Source organism: Haliotis cracherodii, unplaced genomic scaffold, assembly GCF_022045235.1.
Source record: "Haliotis cracherodii isolate W230 unplaced genomic scaffold, xgHalCrac1.p SCAF_15, whole genome shotgun sequence".
Classification (NCBI taxonomy): Eukaryota; Metazoa; Mollusca; class Gastropoda; order Lepetellida; family Haliotidae; genus Haliotis; species Haliotis cracherodii.
In genome coordinates, this window is record NW_027266270.1 from 32554491 (window position 1) to 32582249 (window position 27759).

A 27759-nucleotide genomic window follows, 5' to 3' on the forward strand; every position below is an offset into this window, starting at 1 on the left:
ATACTAGTGCCCTATGAACTGTTGTAAATATAAAATCATAACTAGGTCTAGACAAGAATGCTTATTGGCATTCATAAATTGGATATTATTTTGACAAGGAATATTGTGAATAACAACAATTTTTACATGATCGTCAAAAGTGACCCTTTTATGCAAGCTAAATTTGTTTGTATTGGATTCTGTTTTCAGAAAAAATAGTCACCATTTCTGCCGATAACAATAATGTTCAAAGTAACCTTTAATCCATTTTACGTAGTTAAGGACGTCCGCTGTTAGGAATTTGTAATCAGCGCTCAACTCGAACTGGCGTGAATGGCAATGTCCTCACAAGATAATGTAAAGTAAACTATCGCTGTGAAGCGGTAATCAGTGAATCATAGAATCAATTCGTCAAAGTTGTGTCATGTATCACACGAAAATAAAATTTCTTCCAAATTTACGACACAGAGAAATATGTAAATGAACAAGTATTTTCGATATGCGAAACACATAGCACACTTACAAGTCGGTATTAGAATGAACACGATGAATGTAATGAATGATTTCTCACTGGTACTTCACAAGTAAACAATATCTTGACACTTCTTTTTTTCCTTTTGACACTTAAATAATACAGCATTTATAAATACATATCTTAGAAAGAGGGAAATACTCTAGAGCAGACATCCTTAAGCATCTTAATGATTAGATTGATCTCTGATACACGGACGGATCGGTAGCACGGGCAATGAGATAACTTTTCCAAATTGATTAAAGTAGGATTAATGTACACACGCACCCATGCAACCTCTCATCATCTGAGTCGATTGCATTGTCGGGATTCATCACCAGCAGAATCAGTAGAGGTATTGATAAATGATTGTTGCGACTGTTTGTGGTATCTCTGTCAGGTGACTCCCGCCTATGTGCAATAAGGAGAACACTTTGATGATGAATTATTGATTCAGATGTTGTGAGCTATTATGACTAATCATCTTTTAATGAACGCAGTATTAAATTTCCTACATATTGCTACGTAGAAGCCAGAAACTAATTACTACAAAACTAATATTCATCCTTAAAAATGTCATCTTTAAATTTCAATACGAAGTAAAGGAAGCCATCTCGCATTCGTTCCAAGCGCTGCGTATTTCCTTAAACGAGGCTAACGTTATCGTGATGAAGATGCGAACTAATTTCATTTCAACACTTTCTGTGTTGGACTAATAAGACCAAACACAGATGTTACAGTCTATAATGTGCAGAAATCAGATGTTTTAGGTTTGAGTGAGTAAGAGTGAATGAGTGAGTGATCATTGTTTAACGCCGCATCAGAAACCTGCAGTTATTTCTGACGAGTTGGAACCTCAGAAAGTGTTTAATCCAAGCTGATTGTCGTGGGAGATTAAATAGAGATTATTCATTTTGCCATAGTTATGTATTTGATCATATTTGAATACTACAACTTGAAACTATAAGAAAGAAAGAAGCACGCTGTCAGCCATTTGAACATATCTCATAAGGTTTATGCTGAAATTACAAAATCTTCTGTAACGTGTGAATTTGTTATTTCCAATCGGCCGAAAAGGGCCTTATCACACATCGTCTTTTGATAGCCATTGTAAAAATACCTGGAGAGTGTGAGTGAGTTGGGTTTTACGCCGCTTTTAACAGTATTCTAGTTATATCGCGGCGTGTCAGCTTAATGTGGAGGAAAGCCCGAAGTGATGCAGGACTCGTGAAACCCACGAGCACGGGTATGGTGCTGACAAACCTAGAAACATAATCAAGGCGAACCGGGATTCGAACCCACAATCATAGATTTCTGGCGTGCCCAAGGGACGCAACTCTGTACAGCGAATCGCGGCGCCTTAAACGACTGGGACACCCGTGCCCCCATACCTGAAGAGGCTGTGAACAGGTGTTAACGTTTTAGTGTCCTTTGTCGATAACATGTCGCAACATGCCGTCATTTAGCTGGAATACTGCTGACTGCAACGTTAAACAACAACGAAACAAGCAAACACGTACACGTTCCTTGAATGCCCTGATCCAATATTATTAATCTAGAGACTGTGATGAGGATCCATAACCATCTAGTTCCAGATGACTGAGTAAAAATACATTAGAACACATTCAATAATATGTTTACACACCACAAACAATCGTTGTCGTAACACCGACGTCATTGTTAACGTAAAGTTAAATTCCATCAACTCACTAGCACTTAATTCTGTAATAAATCATGTTCTTTCCACACCAGTAAGTGAATGATGTGTAGCACAGCAGTCAGCAATGTTCCAGCTATATGACGGCGTCCGGTCAATAATAGCCATTTGTAGTATGAGCCGAACACGGGTCGCCCCGTCGCCTAGGACGTCGCAATTTGCATGTGCAGAGTTGCATCCCTTGGCTACGCCACAAACCGTGGCTGTGGGCTCGACTTCCGGTTCTAGGTCTGTCAGTATCATACCTGTGTTTATGGGTATCTCCAAAATGGTATGCATGTAGCTTTAGTTTTTTGTTCGACTTCTCGACACGAACGGTATATTTGGTAAACAATGAACTGTTTCCTCAAAAACAGTGGAAGAAACGGTACAAAAATGACAATTTACATTTTTTGTCAGCCGTACTTTTCGATTTCCTCTCCCATTGCAGTATTACTGCCTTAGGAAGAACATAATGAGCTGTCGCTTCCTTTTTGTTTAACAAAATCATTCAAATATTTTTTTATGCTGTTTAAAAAATAAGGTATGATTTATCTTGTCCTTACTTTCGATCGAGTAAAAATTGTGAACAATCTGTCTGGTTCGAAAATTCGGTCATTGTTGTCACAAAGAAAGGAACCTCTTTTATATGGCTTCAGTATGATTGAACGATAATATAAGAAGTCTTTGTCAAAAACATCTCTTCGCTGGAATACAACTAATTAAGGGTTTTTTTATGTCCCATAAGATGATTGGATGTCAGAGACACAATGAATTACGATCACACCGGTACGACGAGTAGACTCTATATCTTGACAATGAATCTCGATTACACTTGTGGGGAAGGGGAATCACCTCTGCACCCGCAGCGAACAGCTCATCAAGACATGGGAACATTTCGGTTAAAAAAACCCAGGTCACCACATGTCAAGAAAATTATTTTATCGAAAGTAAATGTCGTGTTTTCATTTTCATTTTACTTTCACACGTCTCTTTCAATAACAGCCAATTTAAATAAAATCCTTCGTAAATTAAACGCAACGATTATAAATAGGATTGTACGCATGACTTAGATTGCATTCTGAAAGTCGTCGATCAATTACAAGATGGAGGTATCTCCTTGAGCGTTCTGTATAAATTGCGTGTTAAAATATGAGTAATACATCTCTGTCATTTGCATTTTGATATAAAACATCATCTATGCCTGGAGATGATTGGTGTGGTGAAATGTGATCAAGGCAAAGACACCCGTGGGTTATTCTAATATTATTATCATCATACCTCGCGGGATGCACTAGTTCCTCTCACGGAATAATATTTGGCTTTTGCCTTATGGCACTTTCATAGAAAGTAAATGATTAATGGCTTTTCGTGTAATCACATCTCGAAATAGAAAACAATATGGTTATTAATTCGATATGATGAAAAATATATTGCAAAGTTGGTTGATATGGAGTTGTTTACCAAGACAAATGTCTCCTTGAGGAATCTAAATTGTTATCTTTTTTCGGAAGAACAACAGTTCTGGAATTGATCAAGGGATGAAACAAGCTAGAGGCAGCTTCATACTGATCGAAGTTGTTTTTTTAACTGGTTTATGATCCCGCATTCACATACGTTTAAGTGAATGAAGCATATTTTCAATATTGTAATGATTCCAAATGGCGATGGGAGGTTTTCAAATGATATCATCACTGCGATGTTTATGTTCCAAAACACATGATAGCAATAACGCGTTCATTTAGTCATTTTTTGTACTCTATTAAACATTTGAACTAGCATATGTTTGTTTCCTAGATGTTCTCATTACCAGTTTTGAGCAGTTTTTGTCTTATTTAGTCATGCCCTTAAGTAAAATATTACTCCTATAACTGTGAAATTGTTAAATACGTGTTCCCCTGCACATTTGTACATATTTGCACATATATGTCTGTGCTGAATTGTAAAGAAATGTACACTATGCCAGTATATCATGTCTTTTTAAAAATAATTATAAAGATGTATATACATATTTGTCATTTTATGTAAATGCGTGGAAGTATGTTAATATGTACCGCTGTTTCTCCTTTGTTTTGAGAGAAATTAAACTAGACTAAAAATTGTTCCGATCGCCATTAATTCCAGATCACTTCCTTGTCAGCATTGATGGCAAAGCTTTCATAAGCCTCACACACTACCAGATGGCTTAGGGTGGTTTATGTGTTTATTTAAGCGTTGAAATACTCAAATGCTATTGAAGATGACCGTAGAGTTCTTCCGTCATATTAGTCGTTAAATAAGTACACACAAGATCACGCACTTCCTCACCAGCCACATGCTAACTGTAGATCAAAGTACATGTACGTACGGGTTTTTTTTATGTTGATTTAATAGAACACACATCTAATGGGTTGTCTTGCTTCGTACAGTATCATTAGTCGATAAGAAGCTGTCATTTCACAAACCAAAATACGTTTGGTGCTTTGTGAAGAAATATCAGATCCTATAGGATACATACTGTGTGGAATGGTACCAGCTTGTTATAGAATAAATTCAATTAGAAGTGCGTTCTTCATAATGATTCTTTTCCCCCAAAACAAAGATGAAACGCCTTTGCCTCTCATCTACGAGGCATTTAATTTGCAATGCGTTTACTTCTGAACCAATCATGCCCTCAAATGGAAGCTTTTGGTAAATGGGTAAAAATTATCAGCATGTTTTCAAACTCGATTTAGATTACTAATATTACCAGTTACTTAAATGTTTTTAACTGTATTAGAAGCTTACATTTAAACACTTTGATATTGTCTTATTCGATGTTTTCAAAATATCACGTGAAAGCCTAATGCTTGGCTGAATCTGTTTCATGAAGGTTGCGGGAAAAGTGCATGGCAATTGACAATCAAATCTTAACTTGAAACTTATAGGTTGTGTAGACTGCTATGTAATTATGAAAATTATTTATTTAATGTTAAAATACTTATTTATAAAATTTCACTGATAAAATCAAGATGTAATCACAAATTGATGACAGGAGCAGGTAAAAATTGGGAATTGTAAGAGGCCAGCGCTTGCGTCCATTTTGTATCCTTTCCAATGTAAAATCAGAATGTCATATCCTTTTTAAATGTCCATTCTAATTAGAAGCTGAATGTAACTTTCAGCGTTATAATCATCAAAAATCCACGTGTATTGTGAATTTACTGTTTTGGAAAACACGTGTTCAGAGGAATGAAGAAACGCTCCAAATGTCTTTGTGGTGCTCCTTGTCGACATTATTGAAGATCATGGTGTAATAGTGAGTGAGTATTGTTTTACGCCGCTTTAGCAATATTCCACCAATATCACGGCGGGGGACAACAGAAATGGGCTTCACACAATGTACCCATGTCGGGAATGGAACCTGGGTCTTCGGCGCGACGAGCGAACGCTTTAACCACTAGGCTACCCGACCGCCCCCATGTTGTAATATATAATGGACCGATGGAACCTTTACTGAACAAACTCTCTCTCACTAGTAAGCTCAATACAAGTAAGCCAATAAGCTGAACACATTTGCTGCAGCATCAGCTTGCTCATAAGGTCAATTAATGGTGTGTCTGTTCGAGACCCGATTACTTACACAGTTGGTACATTCACGATTGCGTCGTAAATAGAAGAGACCAAAAACATTTCAATGATCACAAGAAACCTTTACAAATAGCAGAGCCCATTGCCCGATTCCTACTCCCGCAGCCAACTGTTAATAAAGCATTATCAAGTACTAAGGCGTTCGCAAAAACGTGGACGTGCCCTGTCCCAAGGTTGTCCCCGTCACAAACACTTGCGAAGGCAAGTCAATTGCTCTCCTGAAAAAGCACGGGAACATAAGGTACAAATCAAAATAGGTAAATCGGTCATCATTTTGGAATTTGCAGTGATGTCAGTATTGAGAACGCTCAGACGTTAATGCTGTGTACGACCTTTCTAATTTCACTTACCCTGCCTTGGTAAACATGCATGTAATGGAGATTTGGGGTGGTGCCGTTGGGAGTTCGACAATGGAAAGCGGTTGCTCGCCACTGGGCTATATTGAAAAATACATATAAATGTATGAGGTTGATTAACAAGCCTCATTTATATGGGCTGACACTTTCAACGGAAAAGACAAGAAAAGTAAGGGGAAAAAGTTTTCTGAAAGACATCAATCTTGCTCGTCTCGTCCACACGTGTTTTTGCTGATAATCGAGACTGGTTATTCTCTGGCGTTGACGTTTAACGTTTCATTATTATTTGTCGGTATAAATTGTCTGGAAGAAGTAACAGAAACTGGTGATTCAAACAATGGATCTTGTGTGCTCGGGGTTTTAAAAATATCACTTTTAAGAGTAGATAATATCCGTGTTTCAACTGCACGCTTGTATTAGCAGACAAGGTCCGGTCTGTGCGAGCCGGACTGTGCAGAGAGCGCTAATATGTAGGTATACCCTTGTAATTGTATAAAGGCCGCCTCTTGTGGTAGAGCGTCCGCCCGGGGAGCGGAAGGTCCGGGGTTTGATCCCCGGCCGCGTCATACCAAAAGACGTTAAAAGATGGTACTTGTTGTGACCCTGTCTGGCGCTCGGCATTAAGGGGCTAAAACAAGGACTGGTCGGCTCGGAGTCAGTATACTGTGTCTGAGTGGGGTATTCATGTTAAACTGCGGCATGGTATCTCAGTGAGGTAGCACTATAAATCGGCATCAGTCCGGACTAGTACAAGCAGCCTAGCAAACACGTACTTACTTACTTACTTACTTACTTTGGAGATTTAACGTGCGCTTTCCGACTGATGCGTATTTCGCACACGGGCCCGGCCAGGCCATTTAATGTGTTTCCGAAAGGGGCGAAAGTGGTCTGTGCAACCCAAGAGGGGGCTTTAGGGGTTGCTTATATAGAATTTGGGAATTTTGAGATTTGGAATAGATGCCGATGGGGTTGGGGAGGAGAACTAAGGGAGCTGGGTATGGTTGATGTTTGTTTGTTTATGTGATTTTGATTTGGTAGATTATTGTGTTTTTAGATGCGGTTTATTAGTTCCGTTTTGATTAAGAATACGCCTAAGGCCTTGAAGTTTTTTAGTTTATTTTGTGGGTTTAGTATTGCTTCTAGAGTGAGAGCCTTGTTTAGATTGAGGGTGGTTTGTAATGCGGTTCGATGTGTTAGGTAGTGTGTGCAGTGGATGAGTGCGTGTTCTGGGGTTTCTAGTTGTTTGCAGTTTGGGCAGTCACCTGTAGTGTGAGTGGTTTTTTTTAGGTGGTTATTTAGGTTGGTGTGTCCTGTTTGGAGTTTAGTGATTACTCTGTCGATTGTTTTTGATGGATGGAGAATTTTTGGTTTGGTTAGTGTTTTGCTGAGCACTTTTTTGATTTGGCCATTTGAGTTTAGTTATAGGTTTTTGGTGATGTTTTGCTTGTTTACACTTTTAATTTCTGATTTTGAGATGGGTAAGTTAAAGCTTATTTCTGGTTTACATAAGTTTGAAGTTAGGGATATTGGTCTATATGACTTGGCTTGATTAGCTGGTTTATTAGGTTTAGGGATTGGTATGTGCAAACACGTGCATGCACGTCGCTATATAAGTGCAATAATCTTGGACGCGACGTTAAACCCAATTTCACCTCACCTCACCTTGTAATTGTATACATCCGGTGAGTTATCACTGCTGGGGTCAAGAGTTCTACCCACTCATGTCAAACGAGGCATCACTGACCACTCCAGCAGTCCGGACAGACGCCACCCACGCAACACTTCGTCAAAGGCCGACAAGACCCAACGCGCACCGACAGGCTTCATCACACTCCTCAGATCTACTGTTGTTGGTTTAATTATTTTATTTCCTTTGAACTTCCTTAACGCCAGTCACTAGAATGAACATATGAACTATGTGTTGGTTTAAGGAAAACGCTGTTAATTGTTTTTTCACTGAAGTGCTTTACCCAGTGCTAATAAACGGTCGCATTGATTTTGAGTCGCAGTTTTGGCTAGGGGTCAGCAGTCGTATTAATTTGGAGACGCATTAATTTCAAGATTTAAAATATTTTAGTGACAGAACCTATTCCATAATCATTAGGAATCCCTGCTAAAAGTCCATTGTACGAATCCGAGTTTATAATAAGCATGTATCTATGAGTCACCATTAGACAGTGATGTTCGCGAAGAGGTGAGCGTAGCTTGTCCCATCAGCAGCACCCTTCATAGAACGGAGTTGTTTTAAGTTATCACATATGGAGAAACTGACACGTAGTGCCGGCGCTGGTATGTAAGACTACCAGAAACCACCAGTACATTTTATCGCATGATTGAGGACTAGGTGTCCTTATATATATATACGCTTGACAAAACGTTAAGCACCCCAAATCTTTTTAACATCCATGTATCTTTGGGAAATAACCAAATATGATGTGTCTTCATTTTGATGAATTTCTCACATACTACTGATACCTGATGATAACACCTGAATTGGTCAGATCATTATTAGATGTGCGATGAGAAGAGGTGAAATGAGGTTTAACGTCGCGTCCAAGCGACGTGCATGTTTGTGGCTGCTTGTACCAGTCCGGACTGATGCCAATTTATAGTGCTAGCACACTGAGATACCACGCCAGCCGTGTCATACCAAAAGACGTTAAAATATGGTGTTTGTCTGGCACTCGGCATAAAGGGCTCGGAGTCAGTATACTGTGTCTGAGTGAAGTATTTATGTCAACCTGGTATCTCAGTGGGCTAGCACTATAAATCGTCATCAGTCCGGACGTGTACAAGCAGCCACACACATGTGCATGCAAGTGCAATAATCTTTGACGCGATGTTGAACCCCAGTTCACCCCACCCCACCTCAAATTGTATGCCTAAATAAATGTCTACGTACCCTAAAAATACTCTTTTTTCCAAACCAGCATGTTGTACGTGAGTGAGTTGGGTTTAACGCCGCTTTTATCATTATTCCAGTTATGTCTAGACGTGTCAGCTCAATGTGGGAGGAAAACCCGAAGTGATGCAGATCTCACACGTGAAACCCACGAGCACGGGTATGGTGCTGACAAACCTAGAAACATAATCGGGGCGAACCAGGATTCGAACCTACAATCATAGGTTTCTGGCGTGTCCAGGGGGCGCAACTCTGCACAGCGAACCGCGGCGCCTTAGACAACTTGGGCCCCCGTGCATGTTGTACGAATGTATGCGAAGGGATCAATCGGTGTACGGTTTACATATAATACAATGTCACTTCCCTATTGCGTCGAATCGACCCTTATGTTGTCTGAACCGCTGAAGCTAGCGATTGTTCATTTTCAATGAGATACGTTGTCGGATAATTTCAAGAGACATTGCGTGTACATTTCACCAAGTCCACAGGGGCAAAACCAGTCGTACTTCCGCAATCAATCTTTGAGTTGTTTGATGTTGGGTTAAGGATGCTGCCAGAAGTAATTGGCTATGAGGAATATTTTAACCTACTCGACACCACAGCAGCTGTGTGAGGGGGAAAATACAATCAAATAACTAGTCAATGGTAAAAAACATATGTTCACTAAAAATAAGTTGCAGAGGACCATGTATGCTAAAGAACATCAATCTCTGTGAATTGTCAAGCATTCTGCCCCAAAAAGGATTCCTGATCAGAATATGTCTCCCGTGATTGTGTCTGGGAGAGTTTGGTGAAACGCCGCTTTGAAAAGTTTGCTATGGCGTGCAGGTTTCATGGGAAGGAAACCCCGAGGTTATGCAGTTCTTAGACGTTTTCCATTCTGGTTTGGTGAACGCAAGATCAAGGGTATGTGACGAAAACCCCTGTAACAAGGACGCGTCAGGGATTCGAACCCACGATCCCAGATTTCCTACACGCCCAAGAGGCTCTACGAATTGAGACGCCTTAGGCGAGGGAGCTATCTGTGCCCGCTAATTAACATGTCAAGTAGGGTAGGAGATCCGGGGTAGAATAGGTTTTCAGCAACCTATGCTTGCCTAAAAGGCGACTATGCTTGTCGTAAAAGGCGACGAATGGGATCGGGTGGTCAGGCTCGCTGACTTGGTTGATACATGTCATCGATCCCAATTGCGTGGATCGATGCTCATGAAATTAAGCACTGGATTGTCTGGTCCAGACTAGATTATTTACAGACCGCTGTCATATAGCTGGAATATAGTGCGGCGTTAAACCACAAACCACCCAACAAAAGGGGTTATCCGTTCATACGTGATGCAAGTCTCAGACATTAAGGCCAGCGTGGACAGTCTTACAACCGAGGCTCACAATCAGGACGATATGCAAACATAACATTATCGCGATCATATGTTAGTACAGTCAAACAATATTGAAAAGGTCGGTTATGTCCCAATAGAAATTGTCAAAATTAACAGATTTCCGGATTAGCAAATATCTGTACTTGTATAAGAGGTCGACGTTCCCAAAAATAATTGTCGAGAGGCTGTGTTTCCGGATCTAATGTTCCGGACTAACGGAATTCACTGTAAAACAATCCAAGCAATCCATCGTGAATGACAGCCGATCCATAAGAGAAGCCGCTGAGATCTTTACAGTGATAATGGTGTTTTGTTTAAGGACGAACGTGAATGCGATCCAAATTGACAGTTGTGAATGTCTTTCTTTGCACTCTGACACAGCGTTAAAAACGTGATTTCTTCAAATACTAAATTACCCAATTCGATCGTTACAGACATGCTTGTGTATTTTCAAATGCCCAGCAAAAACCACTAAAGCCAAGGCATGATATAATACATTTGCTGGCTTCTCCTTCAAACAACGTAGAGGCACTTTTGCTTTTGAGACACTAATGTTTTCAACAACTTTCAACATGAAACGTTAAACACTATGACACATTTAGCATATCATATCAGATCTAGCCTCATTTGTCACTTGGTTTGGTTCAACGCCGTTTTGAACAGTGTGTCGATACGGCGTGTCTGCTGGATGTTGGATACGAAAAGTAACACAGGTCTTACACGTTTACCATTTCAGTAGCATGACGAGCACGATCATATGATGCTGACAAGAGAAGGATTATGATCAGGATCATTGCATCCATAAGGGTCGCAACTCTACTCAAATTCCTCCGCCTCATACGACTGGGCCACTGGGCCCCTACGTGATATTTTATTGACTTATTGTATATAATCCAATACCAAACAACTTAAGTTTTGTGTCACATTTGGAATCTTTATATCAAGCTTTGCAAATACATGTAATGTAAGAACCCCATGGTGTATGATCCTTCCAGGAGATACAGGGGAATACAAAAATACAGTACACAGTTGTGAATTCTTTGGAAAATTCTTCGTTCTGTGGTATCAACCGCAGCAATTCTACACAAAGAAAATTACTGCAAACGACTTCAGAAAGTTGACTTTTCCATCGTAATTTCGTGTATTTTTTGTAATATAAAAATCTAATACGCAGAGAATTTCATTTAAAAAGCATCACATTTGTGATCATGAGAATCTAAAGATTAAGACGCAGATAACCATTCGAGAAAAAATCTAAGTATCGTTTAGTATACTAATAGTTGTGGGAAAAAATGAACGCCGAAGTGTACTTTCCGCATCACTGGATAACGTTGACAATATCAGGTTTCGCTTGTGTCGATTACAAATACATCCCTGGATTTTTCATACATTTTTAATCAATTTTTGTTTGTCAAACTGTCTTTGTCACAAACACGAATTATCTAGATGAAATCATGAGAACACAATCGGGTGCAAAACCGAAGACTGTGCTCTGAAAGCCGTAGATCTACTTCAGTACTTGTTTGAAAATGTCAACACAGCCAAGTCCATATTCTCTAACTTTTTCTTGTTAATAATAGATACATGATTTGGTAAATTCAAAAGAAATTGTCAAAGTACCACGTGACGTGGCTGATGCAAAATCACGCACAACAGTGACGGTATATATCTGCATTTTCCAACACGACTCATGGTTACAATAGAAAACATAAAAACTAAACGCGGGTTGTTAGGTTCACTGTATTTACTTATGTGATTCATGATAATTTATGTACATATAACTGAATCAACGAAAATCCCCATCTCAATATCAGGCGAACAACTGTCCTTGAACGTTTTAGTTTGTGAAAGGAGGTCACCGGTAGGGATGTCATATGTCAAAATTGTACATGTTTGGTATTTTTATTGACTTGAAGGTCGAGTGACTACGTGAACGCAATCACGTTTATTCTTTCAATTATGATGTAGAATTTGTATACATATTAATGGTTTTTCACGCAAACAAAATAAAGTATGGATACGTACTAATGTATCTGTTTATGTCATCATAGACCACAAAATACTTTAAACTTTTAAAATCTAATGTTTGTGTGAAGGGCAATTAAATTCTGGAAAAATGTATCTCTCGTATATAAACATTTCAGGCTGTCAGCAGAAACCACAAAATGTATCTTTCAACTCTGTTTTTTTTTCACCAAAATAATATTCTAATAAAAGCCCCCTATTTCTAATTTTGAGAGCGCCCGAATTACGTCGAATACGGTATGTATAAGGGCAAATTATGTTCCTGTGCACGTCCGCACAAAATGGGCATCAACACTAGGACGTCAGCCAATCGATCTGAAGCAAAGGCTCCAAGTACAACTGGCTTCTATTCTTTTCTTCTTCATTTTCTATTCGGTAAATGTGTTTTGCACGTCAGTTCATAATCGAAGGCTGGATACATTTTAAGGATTGCACTTAATGTTTGCAGTATTGCAACATTGAGCAGCTATTTATTGTCTGTATTCAAAAATGAAATGAAATGCTTCCATCCTTTCCGTTCACCTTTACAGACAATGGATCACATCTCTGGGTCGTTATTCGCGCGTTACAAGTATTGGTACTTAACAAAGTTTTGTAATTAGGATTGTTCCATGATTTGAGTAAATGTGACGGATATTTATATACCCTATATCTCCTTCATCTTCAGTATAATATCAAAGATGCATTAGAGAGTCTGTTCTTTGTGATGCTGGGTCGTGATATGGATGCTTGTGGGAAATATCAAATTCATAATCGAATTGTTCCAGTTGAAAACAGTTTGATACGGCTGCAACGTCATTGGCTATTTCCAGATGATGACATGTTAATCGTCTTGCAATACTCTGTTTATATGATCATGCATATGTGTACATATGGTTCCATACATTCATCCAATTGAGAGCGCGGCTCGTGCGTCAAATTCACTTTAGGGTCCAGTAAGTAGTATCTTTGATCACATATTCTTACATCAATAGTCTTCTCAATACTGAGTCCCACACCTACAATGAGTGGCAGTTATTGATCCCGTGTTTCCAGCTTCTGTCTTCTTACAGGCCAGGGATCACCTTTGATTTGTCAACCGTTCCACGTTGATTTTTTGTTTCTTCAGCGAAAGACTGATGCTATCTATTTTACAAGTAACCACGTGATTCATCTCAACTACAAATGTATGTGTTTCCTGTTCAGCGTATGACTGATGCTGTCTATTTTACAAGTAACCAAGTGATTCATCTCAAATACAAATGTATGTGTTTCCTAGAGCTGCCATGACACCTACCTACAAGTCCAGATCACGTCTTCCGAACATCAAGAAAAAATAAAATTAAATCAAATCAATTTCATAAATTACCACTGTGACTCAATAAAGTAACTTTTTCATATTGGTCTTGTTTTCAACTTTTGCTGGGTTTTCCTCTCACATTCAGCTGACAAGGAAACTAATGTTCAAAACAACATTCACTCACTCACTCGCTCGCTTCTCCGAGATATGACAAACCGACTAGAAAAAACAGACTGTTTGCATTTAAATGGAATACTAATCGTTCTGTTTTCAATACATGTGAATATATTTATGTGGAATATGTAATTTGACTCTCCACTCTAAAATTGTAAATTCAAGTCAACAACACGCAGTACAGAAACCAATTTTGTTTTTTTCCGTTTTTATGTATCCGTTGAGACTGTCGGTCTACCTCCATCCAAAACACTTATCTCTCGTCAACACATCACATCTGTTTGCCTGGCAAAATATTTACTCGCTTCTGCATGACTTGGAAGGGAATTACAAAATTTCTAATTAAGTTACGGTGTTTTTATTTTGCGTTCCTTCTTATCGTTTTCTCACGCATCAATGTTTATCGATTTTAATCAAAACAGTTCTACAATTATTTTTTTCGAAGATTATGTTTACATAATGATAGTTTTTTAACAATTTTAACATATTTATCAGTCGAGTGTATAAGCCAGTATATCATCCCATGGGAAACCCTGTTAGGTTCCATTGACTCTTTTACAACGAGAGCGGCATGAGAAAAAAGTGAACGTTTGATGTGTAAGTGCACACAGGGAACTGTTTTGGCTTGCATCCAAGGTTGGTCGCCCTTGGCTGATCTACACTGATTTAGTCACGGTTTCTCGTCATGGACAGTAGAAGGTTATGGAGTATACGTAGTAATTCAGCGTAGGAAAAACAGAATGTGGGAAGGTGTTTTCTATGTTTTGATTGACTTCCCTTAACGCGTGTCTATTTCCGTTTACCACTTACAGGAGAGTTATATGCAATCAAGCAATACAAGATGGACGTTTACATTCAGTCAGTATATCAGCTGCTGTTTTGGGATATTTATGGTGGTAATATGACCCTTCAGTGCATGGACATTGAGTCACCATCAGTGTTTGGTTGAGTTTGGTTGAGTTTGCCGAGCACAGCTAAACATTTACACAACTGTACACTTGCACAAAACGATCTTAGCGCTGAGACTATCGTAAGCCTAATAGTAGTATGTTAAAGTATGGGAGTGACGATCATCTTAGCGCTAAGATCACTTTGTGCAAGTGGGTCCATGACATTAAATGCACTGGAAAAACGAGGCTTGGATGCCAAACTATTTCTACAGATCCAATACCAGATCAATTATACATACATGATCGTACAGTGTTATACCAAAACAACCCATTTCAATGCGAAGAAATATTCATTTGAAATATATAAAGGACGTCATTCGATTCTTGGACATTACTAGAATTTGCGGCCTCACATGGAACGTTTGGAATAATACATCAATCGAATGTTCGTTTGGAAAGAGGATCTATATTTCCAGAGATAACATTTGATAGGGCTATTAGATGATGGCATGGCACAATGACATTATCTGATCGCGTTTTAATGGGGCAATAACAAGCATACTTATTGCCAGAGAAATCATACGGCAACGTCCAATACCCATTATGTTGTATTATTTCGTAAATATTCGTCAATTCGAAAATCATATATGTCACAGCCATGTACCATTAATGCAGAATTTATCGGTTAAGAAGTCCAGATGACAAACATATGTATACCGCGGTAATAATGTTGTTGTCAAGACCGTTGTCTTCAATGGAAGACATTGTCAACTTTTACGTCTCTCCTCTGTGATAAATAAAGCGATAAAATCCTTCTCATATCCAATAGAAATGTCTCTATAAAGCAGAGTCAATTGTACAATTCCGACTATATCATGAGCATGTGTTTAGAAATCAATATGAAATGGTAATGATGCCAGGTGTTTGCCAAAAGGTGAGCGAATCGGATATCATTTTGGCAATGATGCGTCAATTTTAGAAATGTCCTCCACATGTCTACCATAAAACGTTTTGAAAGCTTTACTGAGGCCTTGAATGTTGTGACCATGATCAAACAACTTCTGAGCAAAAGTCGATTGATGCTCTTTGAAATCTTGGTAGAAAGAGCATGCTCGATTGTATCTCAAATCACGCTCTTAATTTTTCTCTAAGGTACCAGCTTCTGTACCTGATACTCCTGATTACTGGAAATCACATCATCTCAACCAAAACAGGTTGCTTTTTACAGCAATTGTCGCTGCACATGTTCCATTACAGAGTCAAGTTTCAAGTAAATAGAAGTTTTGGAATACTTAATGCAGATCATCCTCGATTAAGCAGTATTTTCAATTTTCATTTGAAATACTCTGGACCATTTCGCTACCATCGCTTCTTTCCTCAGCACGATTCGAACGGCATGATCTCTAAAATATACTAAATAACTCTCATGAGCAAGTAGGAAGTTAAAGGGATGGCGATGGTGACATCACCACTGAATGGGACCCGTGAAGATCCGGGGTAGAATAGATCTTCAGCAACCCATGCTTGCCATAAAAGGCAACTATGCTTGTCGGAAGAGGTGACTTACGGGATCGGGTGGTCAGGCTCGCTGATTTGGTTGATGCATGTCATCGATCCCAATTGCGTGGATCGATGCTCATGATTTCCATCACTAGATTGTCTGCTCCAGACTCGATTATTTACAGACCGCCTTTATATAGCTTGAATATTGCTGCTCAGTGCAGCGTTAAACAACAAACAAATACAACAAAACAAACACAACAAACACAACTGAATGGACACTTTGGTTGGGAATGGGACCGGGGTATTTACGATAATAGAATGGAGGTAATTGGTGATGGCTGCAGATTGACGTTTCGTGAACAAATATAGCTTCCAGGGTGCCGTACAAACAACCCCAGCGCTGCGATGATCATTAGCATACCTTAGCGCTAGAATCTCTTTGTACACCGGCATCCATCAGTGTAGTCGGAGGCGTGTAATGGTATAATGTGCAGTCAACACTGTAAGGTAGACTGGTTCACAACAGGTTATTAATGGTACATGCTTTCTCTCCTGTGTTTCCTCTCTGGAAGCTGGACAATGTACACACACACACACACACACACACACACACACACACACACACACACACACATATATATATATATATGTATATATAAACATACATACATACATACATACATACATACATACATACATACATATATACATTGTGATATCCACCATACAAACACACATTTGGTATTCAAAATTGGAAACAAGATATGCTTGCTTCTAAACATTGTTATGAAGAATATCGTGTTGTGATACATTTTTGTACATTACAGACAAGCGTTTTATATATTTTTTATTTTAAATCTGTACAGATAATGGCTCGATTTTATGTATCGCAATTCAGTGGATGAATGTAATTAACACAGCTTTGTGATTGGGTACTGTTATGATATTATGGATTTCCACGATATCAGTAAAGTTGACGAAAAAGTATTTCTCCTTTCTTTGTCAATAATCTTGTCGATGTAATACAATACATGTCTTAGAGAAGCAGTGCTTCTGTGGTGATAGTAATGCGTATGGGAACTATCATCAGCTTCATAATCGAACCACCTAAAACGGCTACAACTCGATTCACGTCAGTGGCTATATCCAGATCAAGACACCGAAATCGTCCTGTCCAGTTACATCATTATTTGTACATATAGACTCGAGTTATTCAATTTATCCACTTAAGTGTGTTGATCAGCACGGCTTACGATGCTCATTCACACATTCTGATGAATTTTATAACACGTATTCATCCATCACCAAATGGTGTTCTTGTCTTCATGTCAAAGGCCCTTCAAACACTAGACTAGGATGTCGAGTTATTTATAGACCCAATGTATATTGACAAGGAACCGGTAGGTCGTATCTTTGATTGTGGACGCCGATCACGTATTTTCATATCAACAGTCTTCTCAATGCTGAGTTCCACCCCTACACTGACTGGCAGTATTGATTCCGTGGCCTCAACTCCTGTCTTCTTGTAGGCCAGGGATCATCTTTGATTTGTCAACCGCCCCACGGTTTTTTGTTTCATTAGTGAAAGACTGATGACATCTGTTGTTCAACAAGACTAGTAATTCATCTTAACTATGTGTTTCCTTGAGCAGCCCAGACACCTGCCTACGTCTTTCGAACATCAAGGAAAAACAAATTGAATAATTTTCTACTTTTTATGAGTTAACACACAATAAATCATGATCAACTTTTTTTCAAATTAGACCTGATGAGATTTCTACTGAGGGTTTAAAATGGTGTAAATCACGAATGAATATTATCCATCCAATAAATCAGCTAACGAAAGACAAATCGCTGTGTTAATAATCGGATAAGTGGATTTTTAGGGCATGCCTGTATTCGAACATTAAGAGTCTGCCACGTGTAGTTGCTCTTTCACTCATGAGGTGCTTGTCAGCCAATCCATTTTTCTTTTCAAGAATGTTAGTGTGTGCGTATGTGTGTATGTGTGCATGTTATAAAAATCGTTCTAAGATTAGATGTAGGAAATTACCTTTTGAATCGAAAATTCGCAATTCAAGTCAACTTCATTTCTAGTGAAATGAAATCCTATTAAACTGTCGATACAAAAGCGCAAATAACATCTGCAAAGCATCAATGGGCCCACCTCTGTTTTTTGTTTGATAAATAACGTTGGAAACTACACTACAAGTCAATACTTTAATTTACTTAAAGAATGTTCCATAATAGATAACTGATCGATTTCCCGAGGTTATTGGTGAACGTTTTTTTTAAAGAAACCGCAACGGGGAAATAAATTCACTCATCTGGTTGTCACTCGAAACCACGGATGAATGTCACACGCAAACTGATTGTATAACACTAACTCGCTCGAGACAGTGATTTTGTTAGTAAATGCTTCCAAATGTAAACTAACATGGAATGACTTCAACCCTTGACATTTTTGATGAATGAAGCCCAAACATTCTGCACACGTTTGAGTGAAATCTTTAGCGAAAATAGCCAAGATATCGCATTGAAGATCAAACGTGACATACATGTATACTGTTTTCAATCAAATGTAATCTCATATTATTGTGCAGTCAGGTGGATCGACTGTGACAGAGGCGTGGAAGATAATGAAAGTGCACGAGTCAACAAGGGGCTCTTTTGGCTTGCAACAAGGGTTGATTCAGTGTTCTCTTTGTGGTTTCTAGGAGGCAATGGTGGCCACGAAGCTTGAGGAAAGCATGCTGTGAACGTTATTTATGCCTTGGTTGACTTCCGTCTGTGCGTTTCTGTTCCCTTTCAAGTTTCAGAGTACATATTCCATGCATGATCTATATTTCATCCTTTCCTGGCATTATAGGAAGACTTTCTATGATGACATTAGACGATGATAATACACGGTGACTTTACATGATGACATTAAATGGTGACATTACACGATGATATTACACGGTGACTTTACATGATGGCATTAAATGATGACATTACACGATGATATTACACGGTGACTTTACATGATGACATTAAATGATGACATTACACGATGATATTACACGTGACTTTACATGATGACATTAAATGATGATATTACACAATACCTTTACACGATAACATTACGTGGATACTTTACATGATGACGTTACACGATTACTTTACACGATGATATGACAGGACGACATTACATATTGACATTATATGATGACATTATACGATGACAGTGCATTATATCATGACATTACACGTTGACTTTGAACGATGACGTTATATGATGAGTTTACACGATAACAGTACATACATAATAAATGGGAATGAATATGGGATATACCAGATATTTCACAAAAGCGCGTAAATAATGGTTATGATGAAATAATGACTGTATTATAAGTCGCGGAATGTGCATATGCCATGGCTGTAAATCAGATAATTTACGGGAACAGATGAAGGTACATCTTTTCTTTCTGCGTCCCTTAGTTGTGTAAGGATATCCTGTGATCGTTAGTTCCAATCCAAGATACTCCTTGAATATAATTGTTGGTCTTTCAGCACCATACACCTGCCCGTGGCTTTCAGCACAGTGCTAAACGTCTTGGGTCTGCATGTTTTAGGACTTTCCTCCATCATGAAGCTGACAAGCCGTGATGTAATTGAACTACAGTACACTACGTTAATAACGAACACGCTTATAACGAACTTACCGATATAACGAACTTGTTTTTTAGTCCAGGCCAAAATGTTGCATATATGCTCAATATATGCTTATAACGAACTACGGTTATTACGAACTAAAATTAGTGGTCCCTTTGAGTTCGTTGTAACCGTAGTTTACTGTAGTTGTTAAATCTAACTATCTTTACAATGGTTTACTCAACCTGGTCCAGTTACATGAAGCGATCTTAGCGTTACAACTGTCGCAAGTCAATGTTAAAGTATTGGAGTTAAGGTCGTCTTGGAGATAAGATCGCTTTGTACCAGGGCCCTGGGCACATGGACCTTGTTACTTGCAACAGACTGAGCGCTATGATTGCTTTGTTAAAGTGGTCCAAGGAAACGTGTTATGTTTCTTTCTATTAATTCTCTCACCCATCCTTCAACATATGGTTGATCGGCTGCGGATTTACAGTTACCATGGTTTTTTTCAGACGGCCCACTACAAGGAACATTGTCGTGTGAGGTGTTTGCAACGTTTGACCACGTTTTTGCTGGGGGAGCGAACTGGATGTTGGCTGTCATTGCCATGGAAAGGTAATACTTACCAAATGTTCTCACGTTAGAATGTATCCAGTTGTTTACGAAATATGTGTCCAGTTGTTTACGAAATGTGGTTCCAAATGATTTGAAAATGAATTCAGAAACGATTTCAGAAAGACAATACTTAAAAAAGTGTTCTAACGTTATGCATGCTAGTTACTTTTGAAAGTTGATTCCAAATTAATCGTATGTTGAAATATGATCTAAAAAACGCATGCCATTTAAAAACTTTCTACTGGAATTGTTACTGATCTGTAATCCATTCATTATGTTAAACTATCTAGTAAATGGAAGGACCACGTACACTGAGCCTGGCCATCTTAAGTCGTCCACACAGAGTTGCTTCCCTTACTTCAGCCAGTATCCGAATGCCATGGGATTCTTGGTTTTTGAACAGTATGACTTTGCTCGTGTGTTTCATCACATTGGCAAACGTCTACGATATGCAACATTTTGGGCTGCCCCTCCACACAACGTTAATTAGTATACAATTTCATTTAAAATCCTTAGTCTCTATGATCAGAACAAACCTGAACAAACGCGCAAAAATGCCAATTCAAATTAGAATATATTATATTAACTGGTACGTAACGACATTGACCTGAGGTCGAATCCCATTAAGACAATGCGAGGGCAGTGGAGTGGTCGAGTGGTTAAAGCGTTCGTTCGTCACGCTGATATGGGTGCTATGTGTGAAACCCATTTCCTGTGACTCCAACTGTAGTGTATAGCTAAATCAGACACACAATGTATGAAGTCGTGTCTGGTGATGTGTTTTCAGATATCTTTACGTAAGAGCACCAGCCGAACACTCTTCCACGTTCTCCGTCCGCAACCTGAAGATCCTCGCAGCCGGCTTGTACATCCTGCAGATCATGATGGCGGTGGGGCCGTTCTATGGACTGGGGGAATATTCTGTATTCCGGGGTAAGTCAAAATAATACCACACTATTATAAGGGTAACGCTACTTTTTCATGACATTATCACCTGCAGAAGCCCGAGGTCTTCAATTAACAAAAGAGCGAGGGCTTCTGCAATTGATAATGCCCTGAAAATAACGTTATCGTTATTATAGCTAAAGTGAACAGAATTTCATTTACTGCAATCAACACACAACGAATGTCACTGACCCACTTTAACAAATATGGAAACGTCATAGAACAAACCAGATGACGTCCCTATTGAACATCAAATGACGTCACCTAACAACGGGCGTGATAATGGCTCGTCGTCAAACAATATGAGGGCATTATCAAGTTACAGTGGCCCGCTCATTTCTGATAACATGCGGGCGATTTAATGATAATTCTATCCATTTTAACTATAATACAGTATAATTCCTGTACATTGCTATGGTTTTTTTTGCGTATGTATGTTGGTTTGAGTTTAACTCCACATTCAGCACAGACCAGCGACATGTATATTGTTTAAACATATTTCACAAAAAAGTGTGAAAATGGATTGGTAAACAAGCGAAGCGCTTATGTTAATACCGCTCCACTGCACATAGGACATGTTACAATAAATACATCAATGAAGATTAGATGTAATAAATGAATTGTACATGCCACGCTATAGCTAGATGTGTATATATCAATAATATAAATCTATTTGCAGTTTATATTAAACAAGTCATTTAACTGAAAATCTGCCAGTTTTTATTATGAAGTTTTGAAAAGAATCAAATATTAGGATTTACTCATCTTTACTCAAATACGAATTTACGCGACATGTTTATGACTGCGGTCTGTAAACACATGGAGAAACCAGTGATCGATATCATGAGTAACGCTCCCAATCGTCGGGGTACGATGACATGCATTCAGCCGAGCCTGATCTCCCGATCCATTCAGTCTCTTACGACAAGCATAGGCGGCTATGGACCACAGAAACCGAATTTGATAACTGCCATTCGATGCCACGAGTACGCGAGTGAATCGTTACAAACCTATACAGATTAGTATTGTTATTTATTTAAGAAGTGACTTCAATAAATTATGATTTTGCGTTTACGGATGTTTTGACGTAAAACCCGTGTGCACACTGTCTAAATCCGGGTCGCCATGGAATCACTTGTAATTAATTTATTAACAGACAAGTGGGTTTTGAATGCCTGGAATTAAAGTTACAGTGGTAGCTGCTTGACCCGCGCCGAGACCCTATTTACGTGTTGCTGTCAAACTGAGCGTATGGATAATCCTTCATCCAAACATCTTACCATGCGGCGTTAAGATATATATGTTATGATTAGCCCCTAACCTTAACGACGTTTTCAATCAGTTAACCTATTTCCTATTACTTGAACGAAGAAAATAACTTCGCAAAGTGAGCAGATATATAATACAACAAGGACTGTTTGCATTAAAATTCAGTGTCAAATGCACTAGGAGTTTCGTATTCCTTTCTGTATGAAATGTCTAGAGAAAATAACGTTGCAAAGGTTCGAATCTCATATTCGTTCTGATTGTGTTTTGGGTTTTTTCATCATAATGCCCTTGATCCTTTGTTTGATCAAAGTGGTACAAGTTTGGAATCTTGCATCACTTTGAACTTTCCTTCCACATTAAGATAAATGGGGTACTGTTAAAAACGGCGTTAAACCCAACTCACTCACTCACTAGCCAACTCACCAACTCACTCACAAGCCCACTCCCGCCGTCATATAGCTGGAATAGTGCTGAGTACGGCGTTAAACAACAAACACTAGCTCACTCACTCAGATCAATGAGTGCAAATGCACTCTCGCTGAGTATGCCCAGATGGTGTCACAGACAGTGAGGTGTGTTCATCCCGCTATGACCAGTACTTCAACTATAGCACGGCGCGTCAGCTTGGTGTGGGACTACACTCGAAGTAAATGTCCATGAAGTGTAAATACAATTATTCAAGAAATTCCTAATTACAATCATCACGCCGCCTATCGTGTCAATTTGAATTCCCATGACTTCACATTATCCTGGTTTCAAGGGGGATAAACCCCCACAGGCAGGTACTTTGTACCACTTCAAGCCACATGTATTTAAATATTGACTTGTAACCTTTTCAAAATGAAATCGGTCTTCATGCTCACACAAATACACACAAATGAATTTGATACCTGCCAGCAATCTTTGGTGAATTGGATTCTTATCACCCTGATGGACTACCCTGCCTAATGGGACACCAGAGACATCGAGCGTCCCGCAATCCTATTACTTTCATAACTCTTCTGGAATTTGGAATTCTAAACGCAAATTGCATGATGCTTAAGAAGAACTAGCGACGGAATCTGGTTATATAGACAAAGTTCAGAGCATGCACGCATCACGTTTAACCAAGTGTCACGAACCTGTTATCACCCAATACATCTAACAAATGGATTTGACAGACCCTAAAAATATTTAAATAACTGTTGAAGTTTATTTGAGAAGACAGGGAATCTTGTTCATATGCATACACCCTTTTTACGTGACGCCAATTCTTCATGTGTAAATGCCATAGATTGTCACATTTTCCCATAAGAATGACATAAAGACTACTTGAAGGGTTCTTGATAACATATCTGCTGATTCCCCTTTTCGAGCAAGAGATTTCGAGGCAGACAGAGTTCAAATGAAGAGCTTAGAGACATAAGGGCCAATGTCATGTGGAGTCTGTTTTGAGAAAAGTGGTGAAAACACATAATATTATGCATGTTAATGAGCAATTTTCTACCGATAAATTCCTCGACATTAATGCATTCTGAGAGCAGAGATATATATGTTGTCATAAAAAAACATTCGAAAAAGGAAATAAACTTACGTTTTTAATTTGTGTAAGGGTGGAAAGGGCCAATGTCTGTATTTTGGCCCTTTTTTGACCCTCAGGCATTTGCATGGGATTTAACAAGTGAGATTGATAAACTACTACTGAAAGTACAAACATATACTATTGAAGTACTTTTAAATGATTAAGCTAATGCTAACTTTGTTGAAATAGTTGAAACATAATTTTAAGGTGTCCAAACTTACAAAATCTCTGTCAGACAACCAATCTCAACCACCAACGGAAATGAGGGCTAAAACGCCCAAAATCTAACAAAGTGACTTTGGCCCTTTTGGAACTTAACTTTGGCCCTTTTATAGAATTTTAAGTAGCTATATTTCAAAAACGCATCTATGAAAACATACAATATTTTTTCTACAGGTAGACAAGAACTCATAGATGTTATTTATGCAATAAAATGCAAAAAGGGCCAAAGTGCATTTTGGCCCCTTTTAGCTCTAAGCTCTTCAAATGCTCACATGGATTTTGAGTCGACCAAATTGGAGAAAGGTTTACATGTTTGATCTGGTGACGACTGATCATGTACATGTGACCCATATTGTGACTCAGTGTTAGAACTGGTTCAGAGCCACATGATTGTGGATCGGATGATACGAGTGACTTCGGCTGTACATCGTATTCTGATGTTAAGCAGGCTTTGGACTAGTTTTCCTGGGCCAAACTGAATTATTTACAGGCCGCCGTGGTGTAGCCGGAGTATTGCTGACAGACACATTAATGCAACATTCACCCACGATTAAAAACGTATTCATTATCGGTAAGCATTAAGGTTGTAGTAATCATTCTTAATCCATCTATATTACGTCCTCGAATTTCTGGTGTAAAATAAAAATAAAATACCAAAGACCCAATCACAGCCATCGTTTCATTTTGGTAGTGACGTCACTATCTTCTCTCTTATCAAATTCGCTCGCTGAGTGTAAAGAGTTTGGTCTGCTGTACTCAGCGTGTTCCATTCGAATCAGGCTTAAAACGAAGCTATGGTGAATGGGTCTAAAGTGTTCATTATAATAGGGAGGAGAAACTACACTGAGTGGTAGAGGACGGTTGTATGTGGCTCGATGGCGACGACTCATTTGATCGGTTAACTAATCATCTAAGGTCATCTTCCCGAGGCAAGGGAGTTAACTGACTATTAAAGACCAGTTTCCACCCTTGCCAAACTAGGCTGGAATTTCTGGGCTCGATCGTAGCGCCACCAGTGGTTATTATGAGTTATGTCCCTTCTAAGCCTCACCTATGGTTCAATCAGATTCCACCTCTCGTTTGACTCGCATTTGCTTCAAACAAGCAGCGCCTGGTCAGGAAGATCTGATCGATAATCAAGATCTCTGTTGTGATAAAACGGGTTTTACATCGCGAAATGCATTAAATCACGTGAGCACCTTGATTAAAAACATGAACAGATTTGGAAAACTACTCTTGACAACAAGTTGGCGGTGCGCATGCTTTACAAATCCTCCAATCGACCGAAATCTGCACGACAGTTTACGAACCGAATTTCAATTTTGTTGCTCGATTTTGATTGGACTATACATAGACTCGTTAGTCCAGCCAAAGTGTAACCCCATGAGAACAGCCTAGTTCGGCAAAGGTGGAAACTGGACTTATATAGTCAGTTGACTCTCATGTCTCGGGAAAATGAGGCCATTATGACCTTGAGTCTTTTTTTAATTTCTCGCTTTCATATGTTTTGTACTCCTTTTCACGTGACGTGAAAAATGTCAGACGTCTACGTTATAATTAGACTCAACGTTATTATCGTAATTCCGAATATGCTTCTGTACGTGACTAATCATGGATATGTTCTACATTCACAGGAAAACTGTCCTTGTTTGTGACGTTGAACGTCACCTCAGTACCAGCCGGCGACGATACATGCACGTTGGAGACGTTGATGTCAACGTTGCGTGGGACGTACTTCCAGCTGATGCCAAAACGCGTCCCCGACCCAGTATTCGTCACGGCTCACTACCTCACAACAGTCCATCACGTGATTGTCGCACGATCTCGTTGGGTTGACGACGGAATGTTGTTTCTAATGCGCATGCCCAACGCAACAGTATTGGATGCATTCTGGGAGGAATATACATCCGGGTCTGTGGGTCAGACGATCAGTTCAGTTGTGTACTCGAAACCTGTGGTGGACATCCTTGGTCCAAATATTCCGGAAGTAGTTTGTGTGATGGACCCTAGTGACTATTCCATGTTGAGGGAAAGTTATCTTCCGTCTCAAGGTATGTACATGTGTTGTTCAATCCAGGACCCGTGAAGATCTGTGTTAGAATAGGTCTTCAGCAACCCACGGTTGTCGTAAAAGGCGACTATGCTTTCGTTAGAGGCGACTGTCGGGATAGGGTAGTCAGACTCGCTAACTTGGTTGATGCATGTCATCGTATCCCAATTGCAATGGATCGATGTTAAAGATTTCAATCACTGGATTGTCTGGTCCAGATTCGATTATTTACAGACCGCAATACAGACGTGTGAGTAAATCTTGTTTTGTCAAACACCAATTTAAATTCACCTTGGCCCAACCAAACTAAACTACTTACCAACCATTTCATATTCGGGGAGCTCGAGGGACAGGGAAGGAGGGCGGATGGCTCATTCGACTGATCATGAGGCATTCGATTCCTGATTCGACCCTATATTCTTCTAGATTTGTCATACCATACCCGTGCTCGAAAATTTCAGTGGTTCACGTCTTAGACCTGAACCCCCTCGGGCTTTCCTCCCACACTGAGCTGACACGATGCACGGCGTTAAATAACATGAATATTGTTCAAAGCGGCGTTAAACCAAACTCACTTACATTCGTGGAAGGAGGTGAGACTCGGTTTTTCGCGCGAACTGGGTTATGTTTCCTGTCATTGCGTCAAGAAATACCATGTCTTCCCTTATTGTTTTTACTTTCATTGTGAGTGGGGTTCAATCGGTAAAGCAGTACACGCTTATCCTTTTACACATATGTCTTCACTAATTTTCTAAGATCCATTATCCATTATTTTACGCCCATGGAATCTGTAGGGGCAGATAATCGAGGTGAGGTGAGGTGAAATTGGGTTTAACGTCGCGTCAAAGATTATTGCACTTATATCGCGACGTGTATGCACGTGTATGTGTGTGTGTGTGGCTGCTTGTACTAGTCCGGACTGATGCCGATTTATAGTGCTAGCTCACTGAGATACCATGCCGCAGTTTAACATGAATACCCCACTCAGACACAGTATACTGACTCCGAGCCGACCAGTCCTTGTTTTAGCCCCTTAATGTCGAGCGCCAGACAGGGTAAAAACAAGTACAATCTTTTAACGTCTTATTGTATGACGCGGGCGGGGATCGAACCCCGGGTCTTCCGCTCTCCGGGCGGACGCTCTACCACAAGACCACGGAG

General features: G+C 39.3%; 1 protein-coding gene across 1 annotated transcript in view; it reads left to right on the forward strand.

Moving 5' to 3' along the window:
• The window catches only part of LOC139462057 (uncharacterized), a 51498-nt gene that overhangs the window by 12277 nt on the left and 11462 nt on the right, over positions 1-27759 (forward strand). The window contains exons 2-4 of the mRNA XM_071243558.1: positions 20449-20551; positions 21339-21484; positions 26183-26599. Of these exons, the coding sequence (XP_071099659.1) occupies positions 20449-20551; positions 21339-21484; positions 26183-26599 (666 nt within the window). The remainder of the gene's footprint in view (positions 1-20448; positions 20552-21338; positions 21485-26182; positions 26600-27759) is intronic.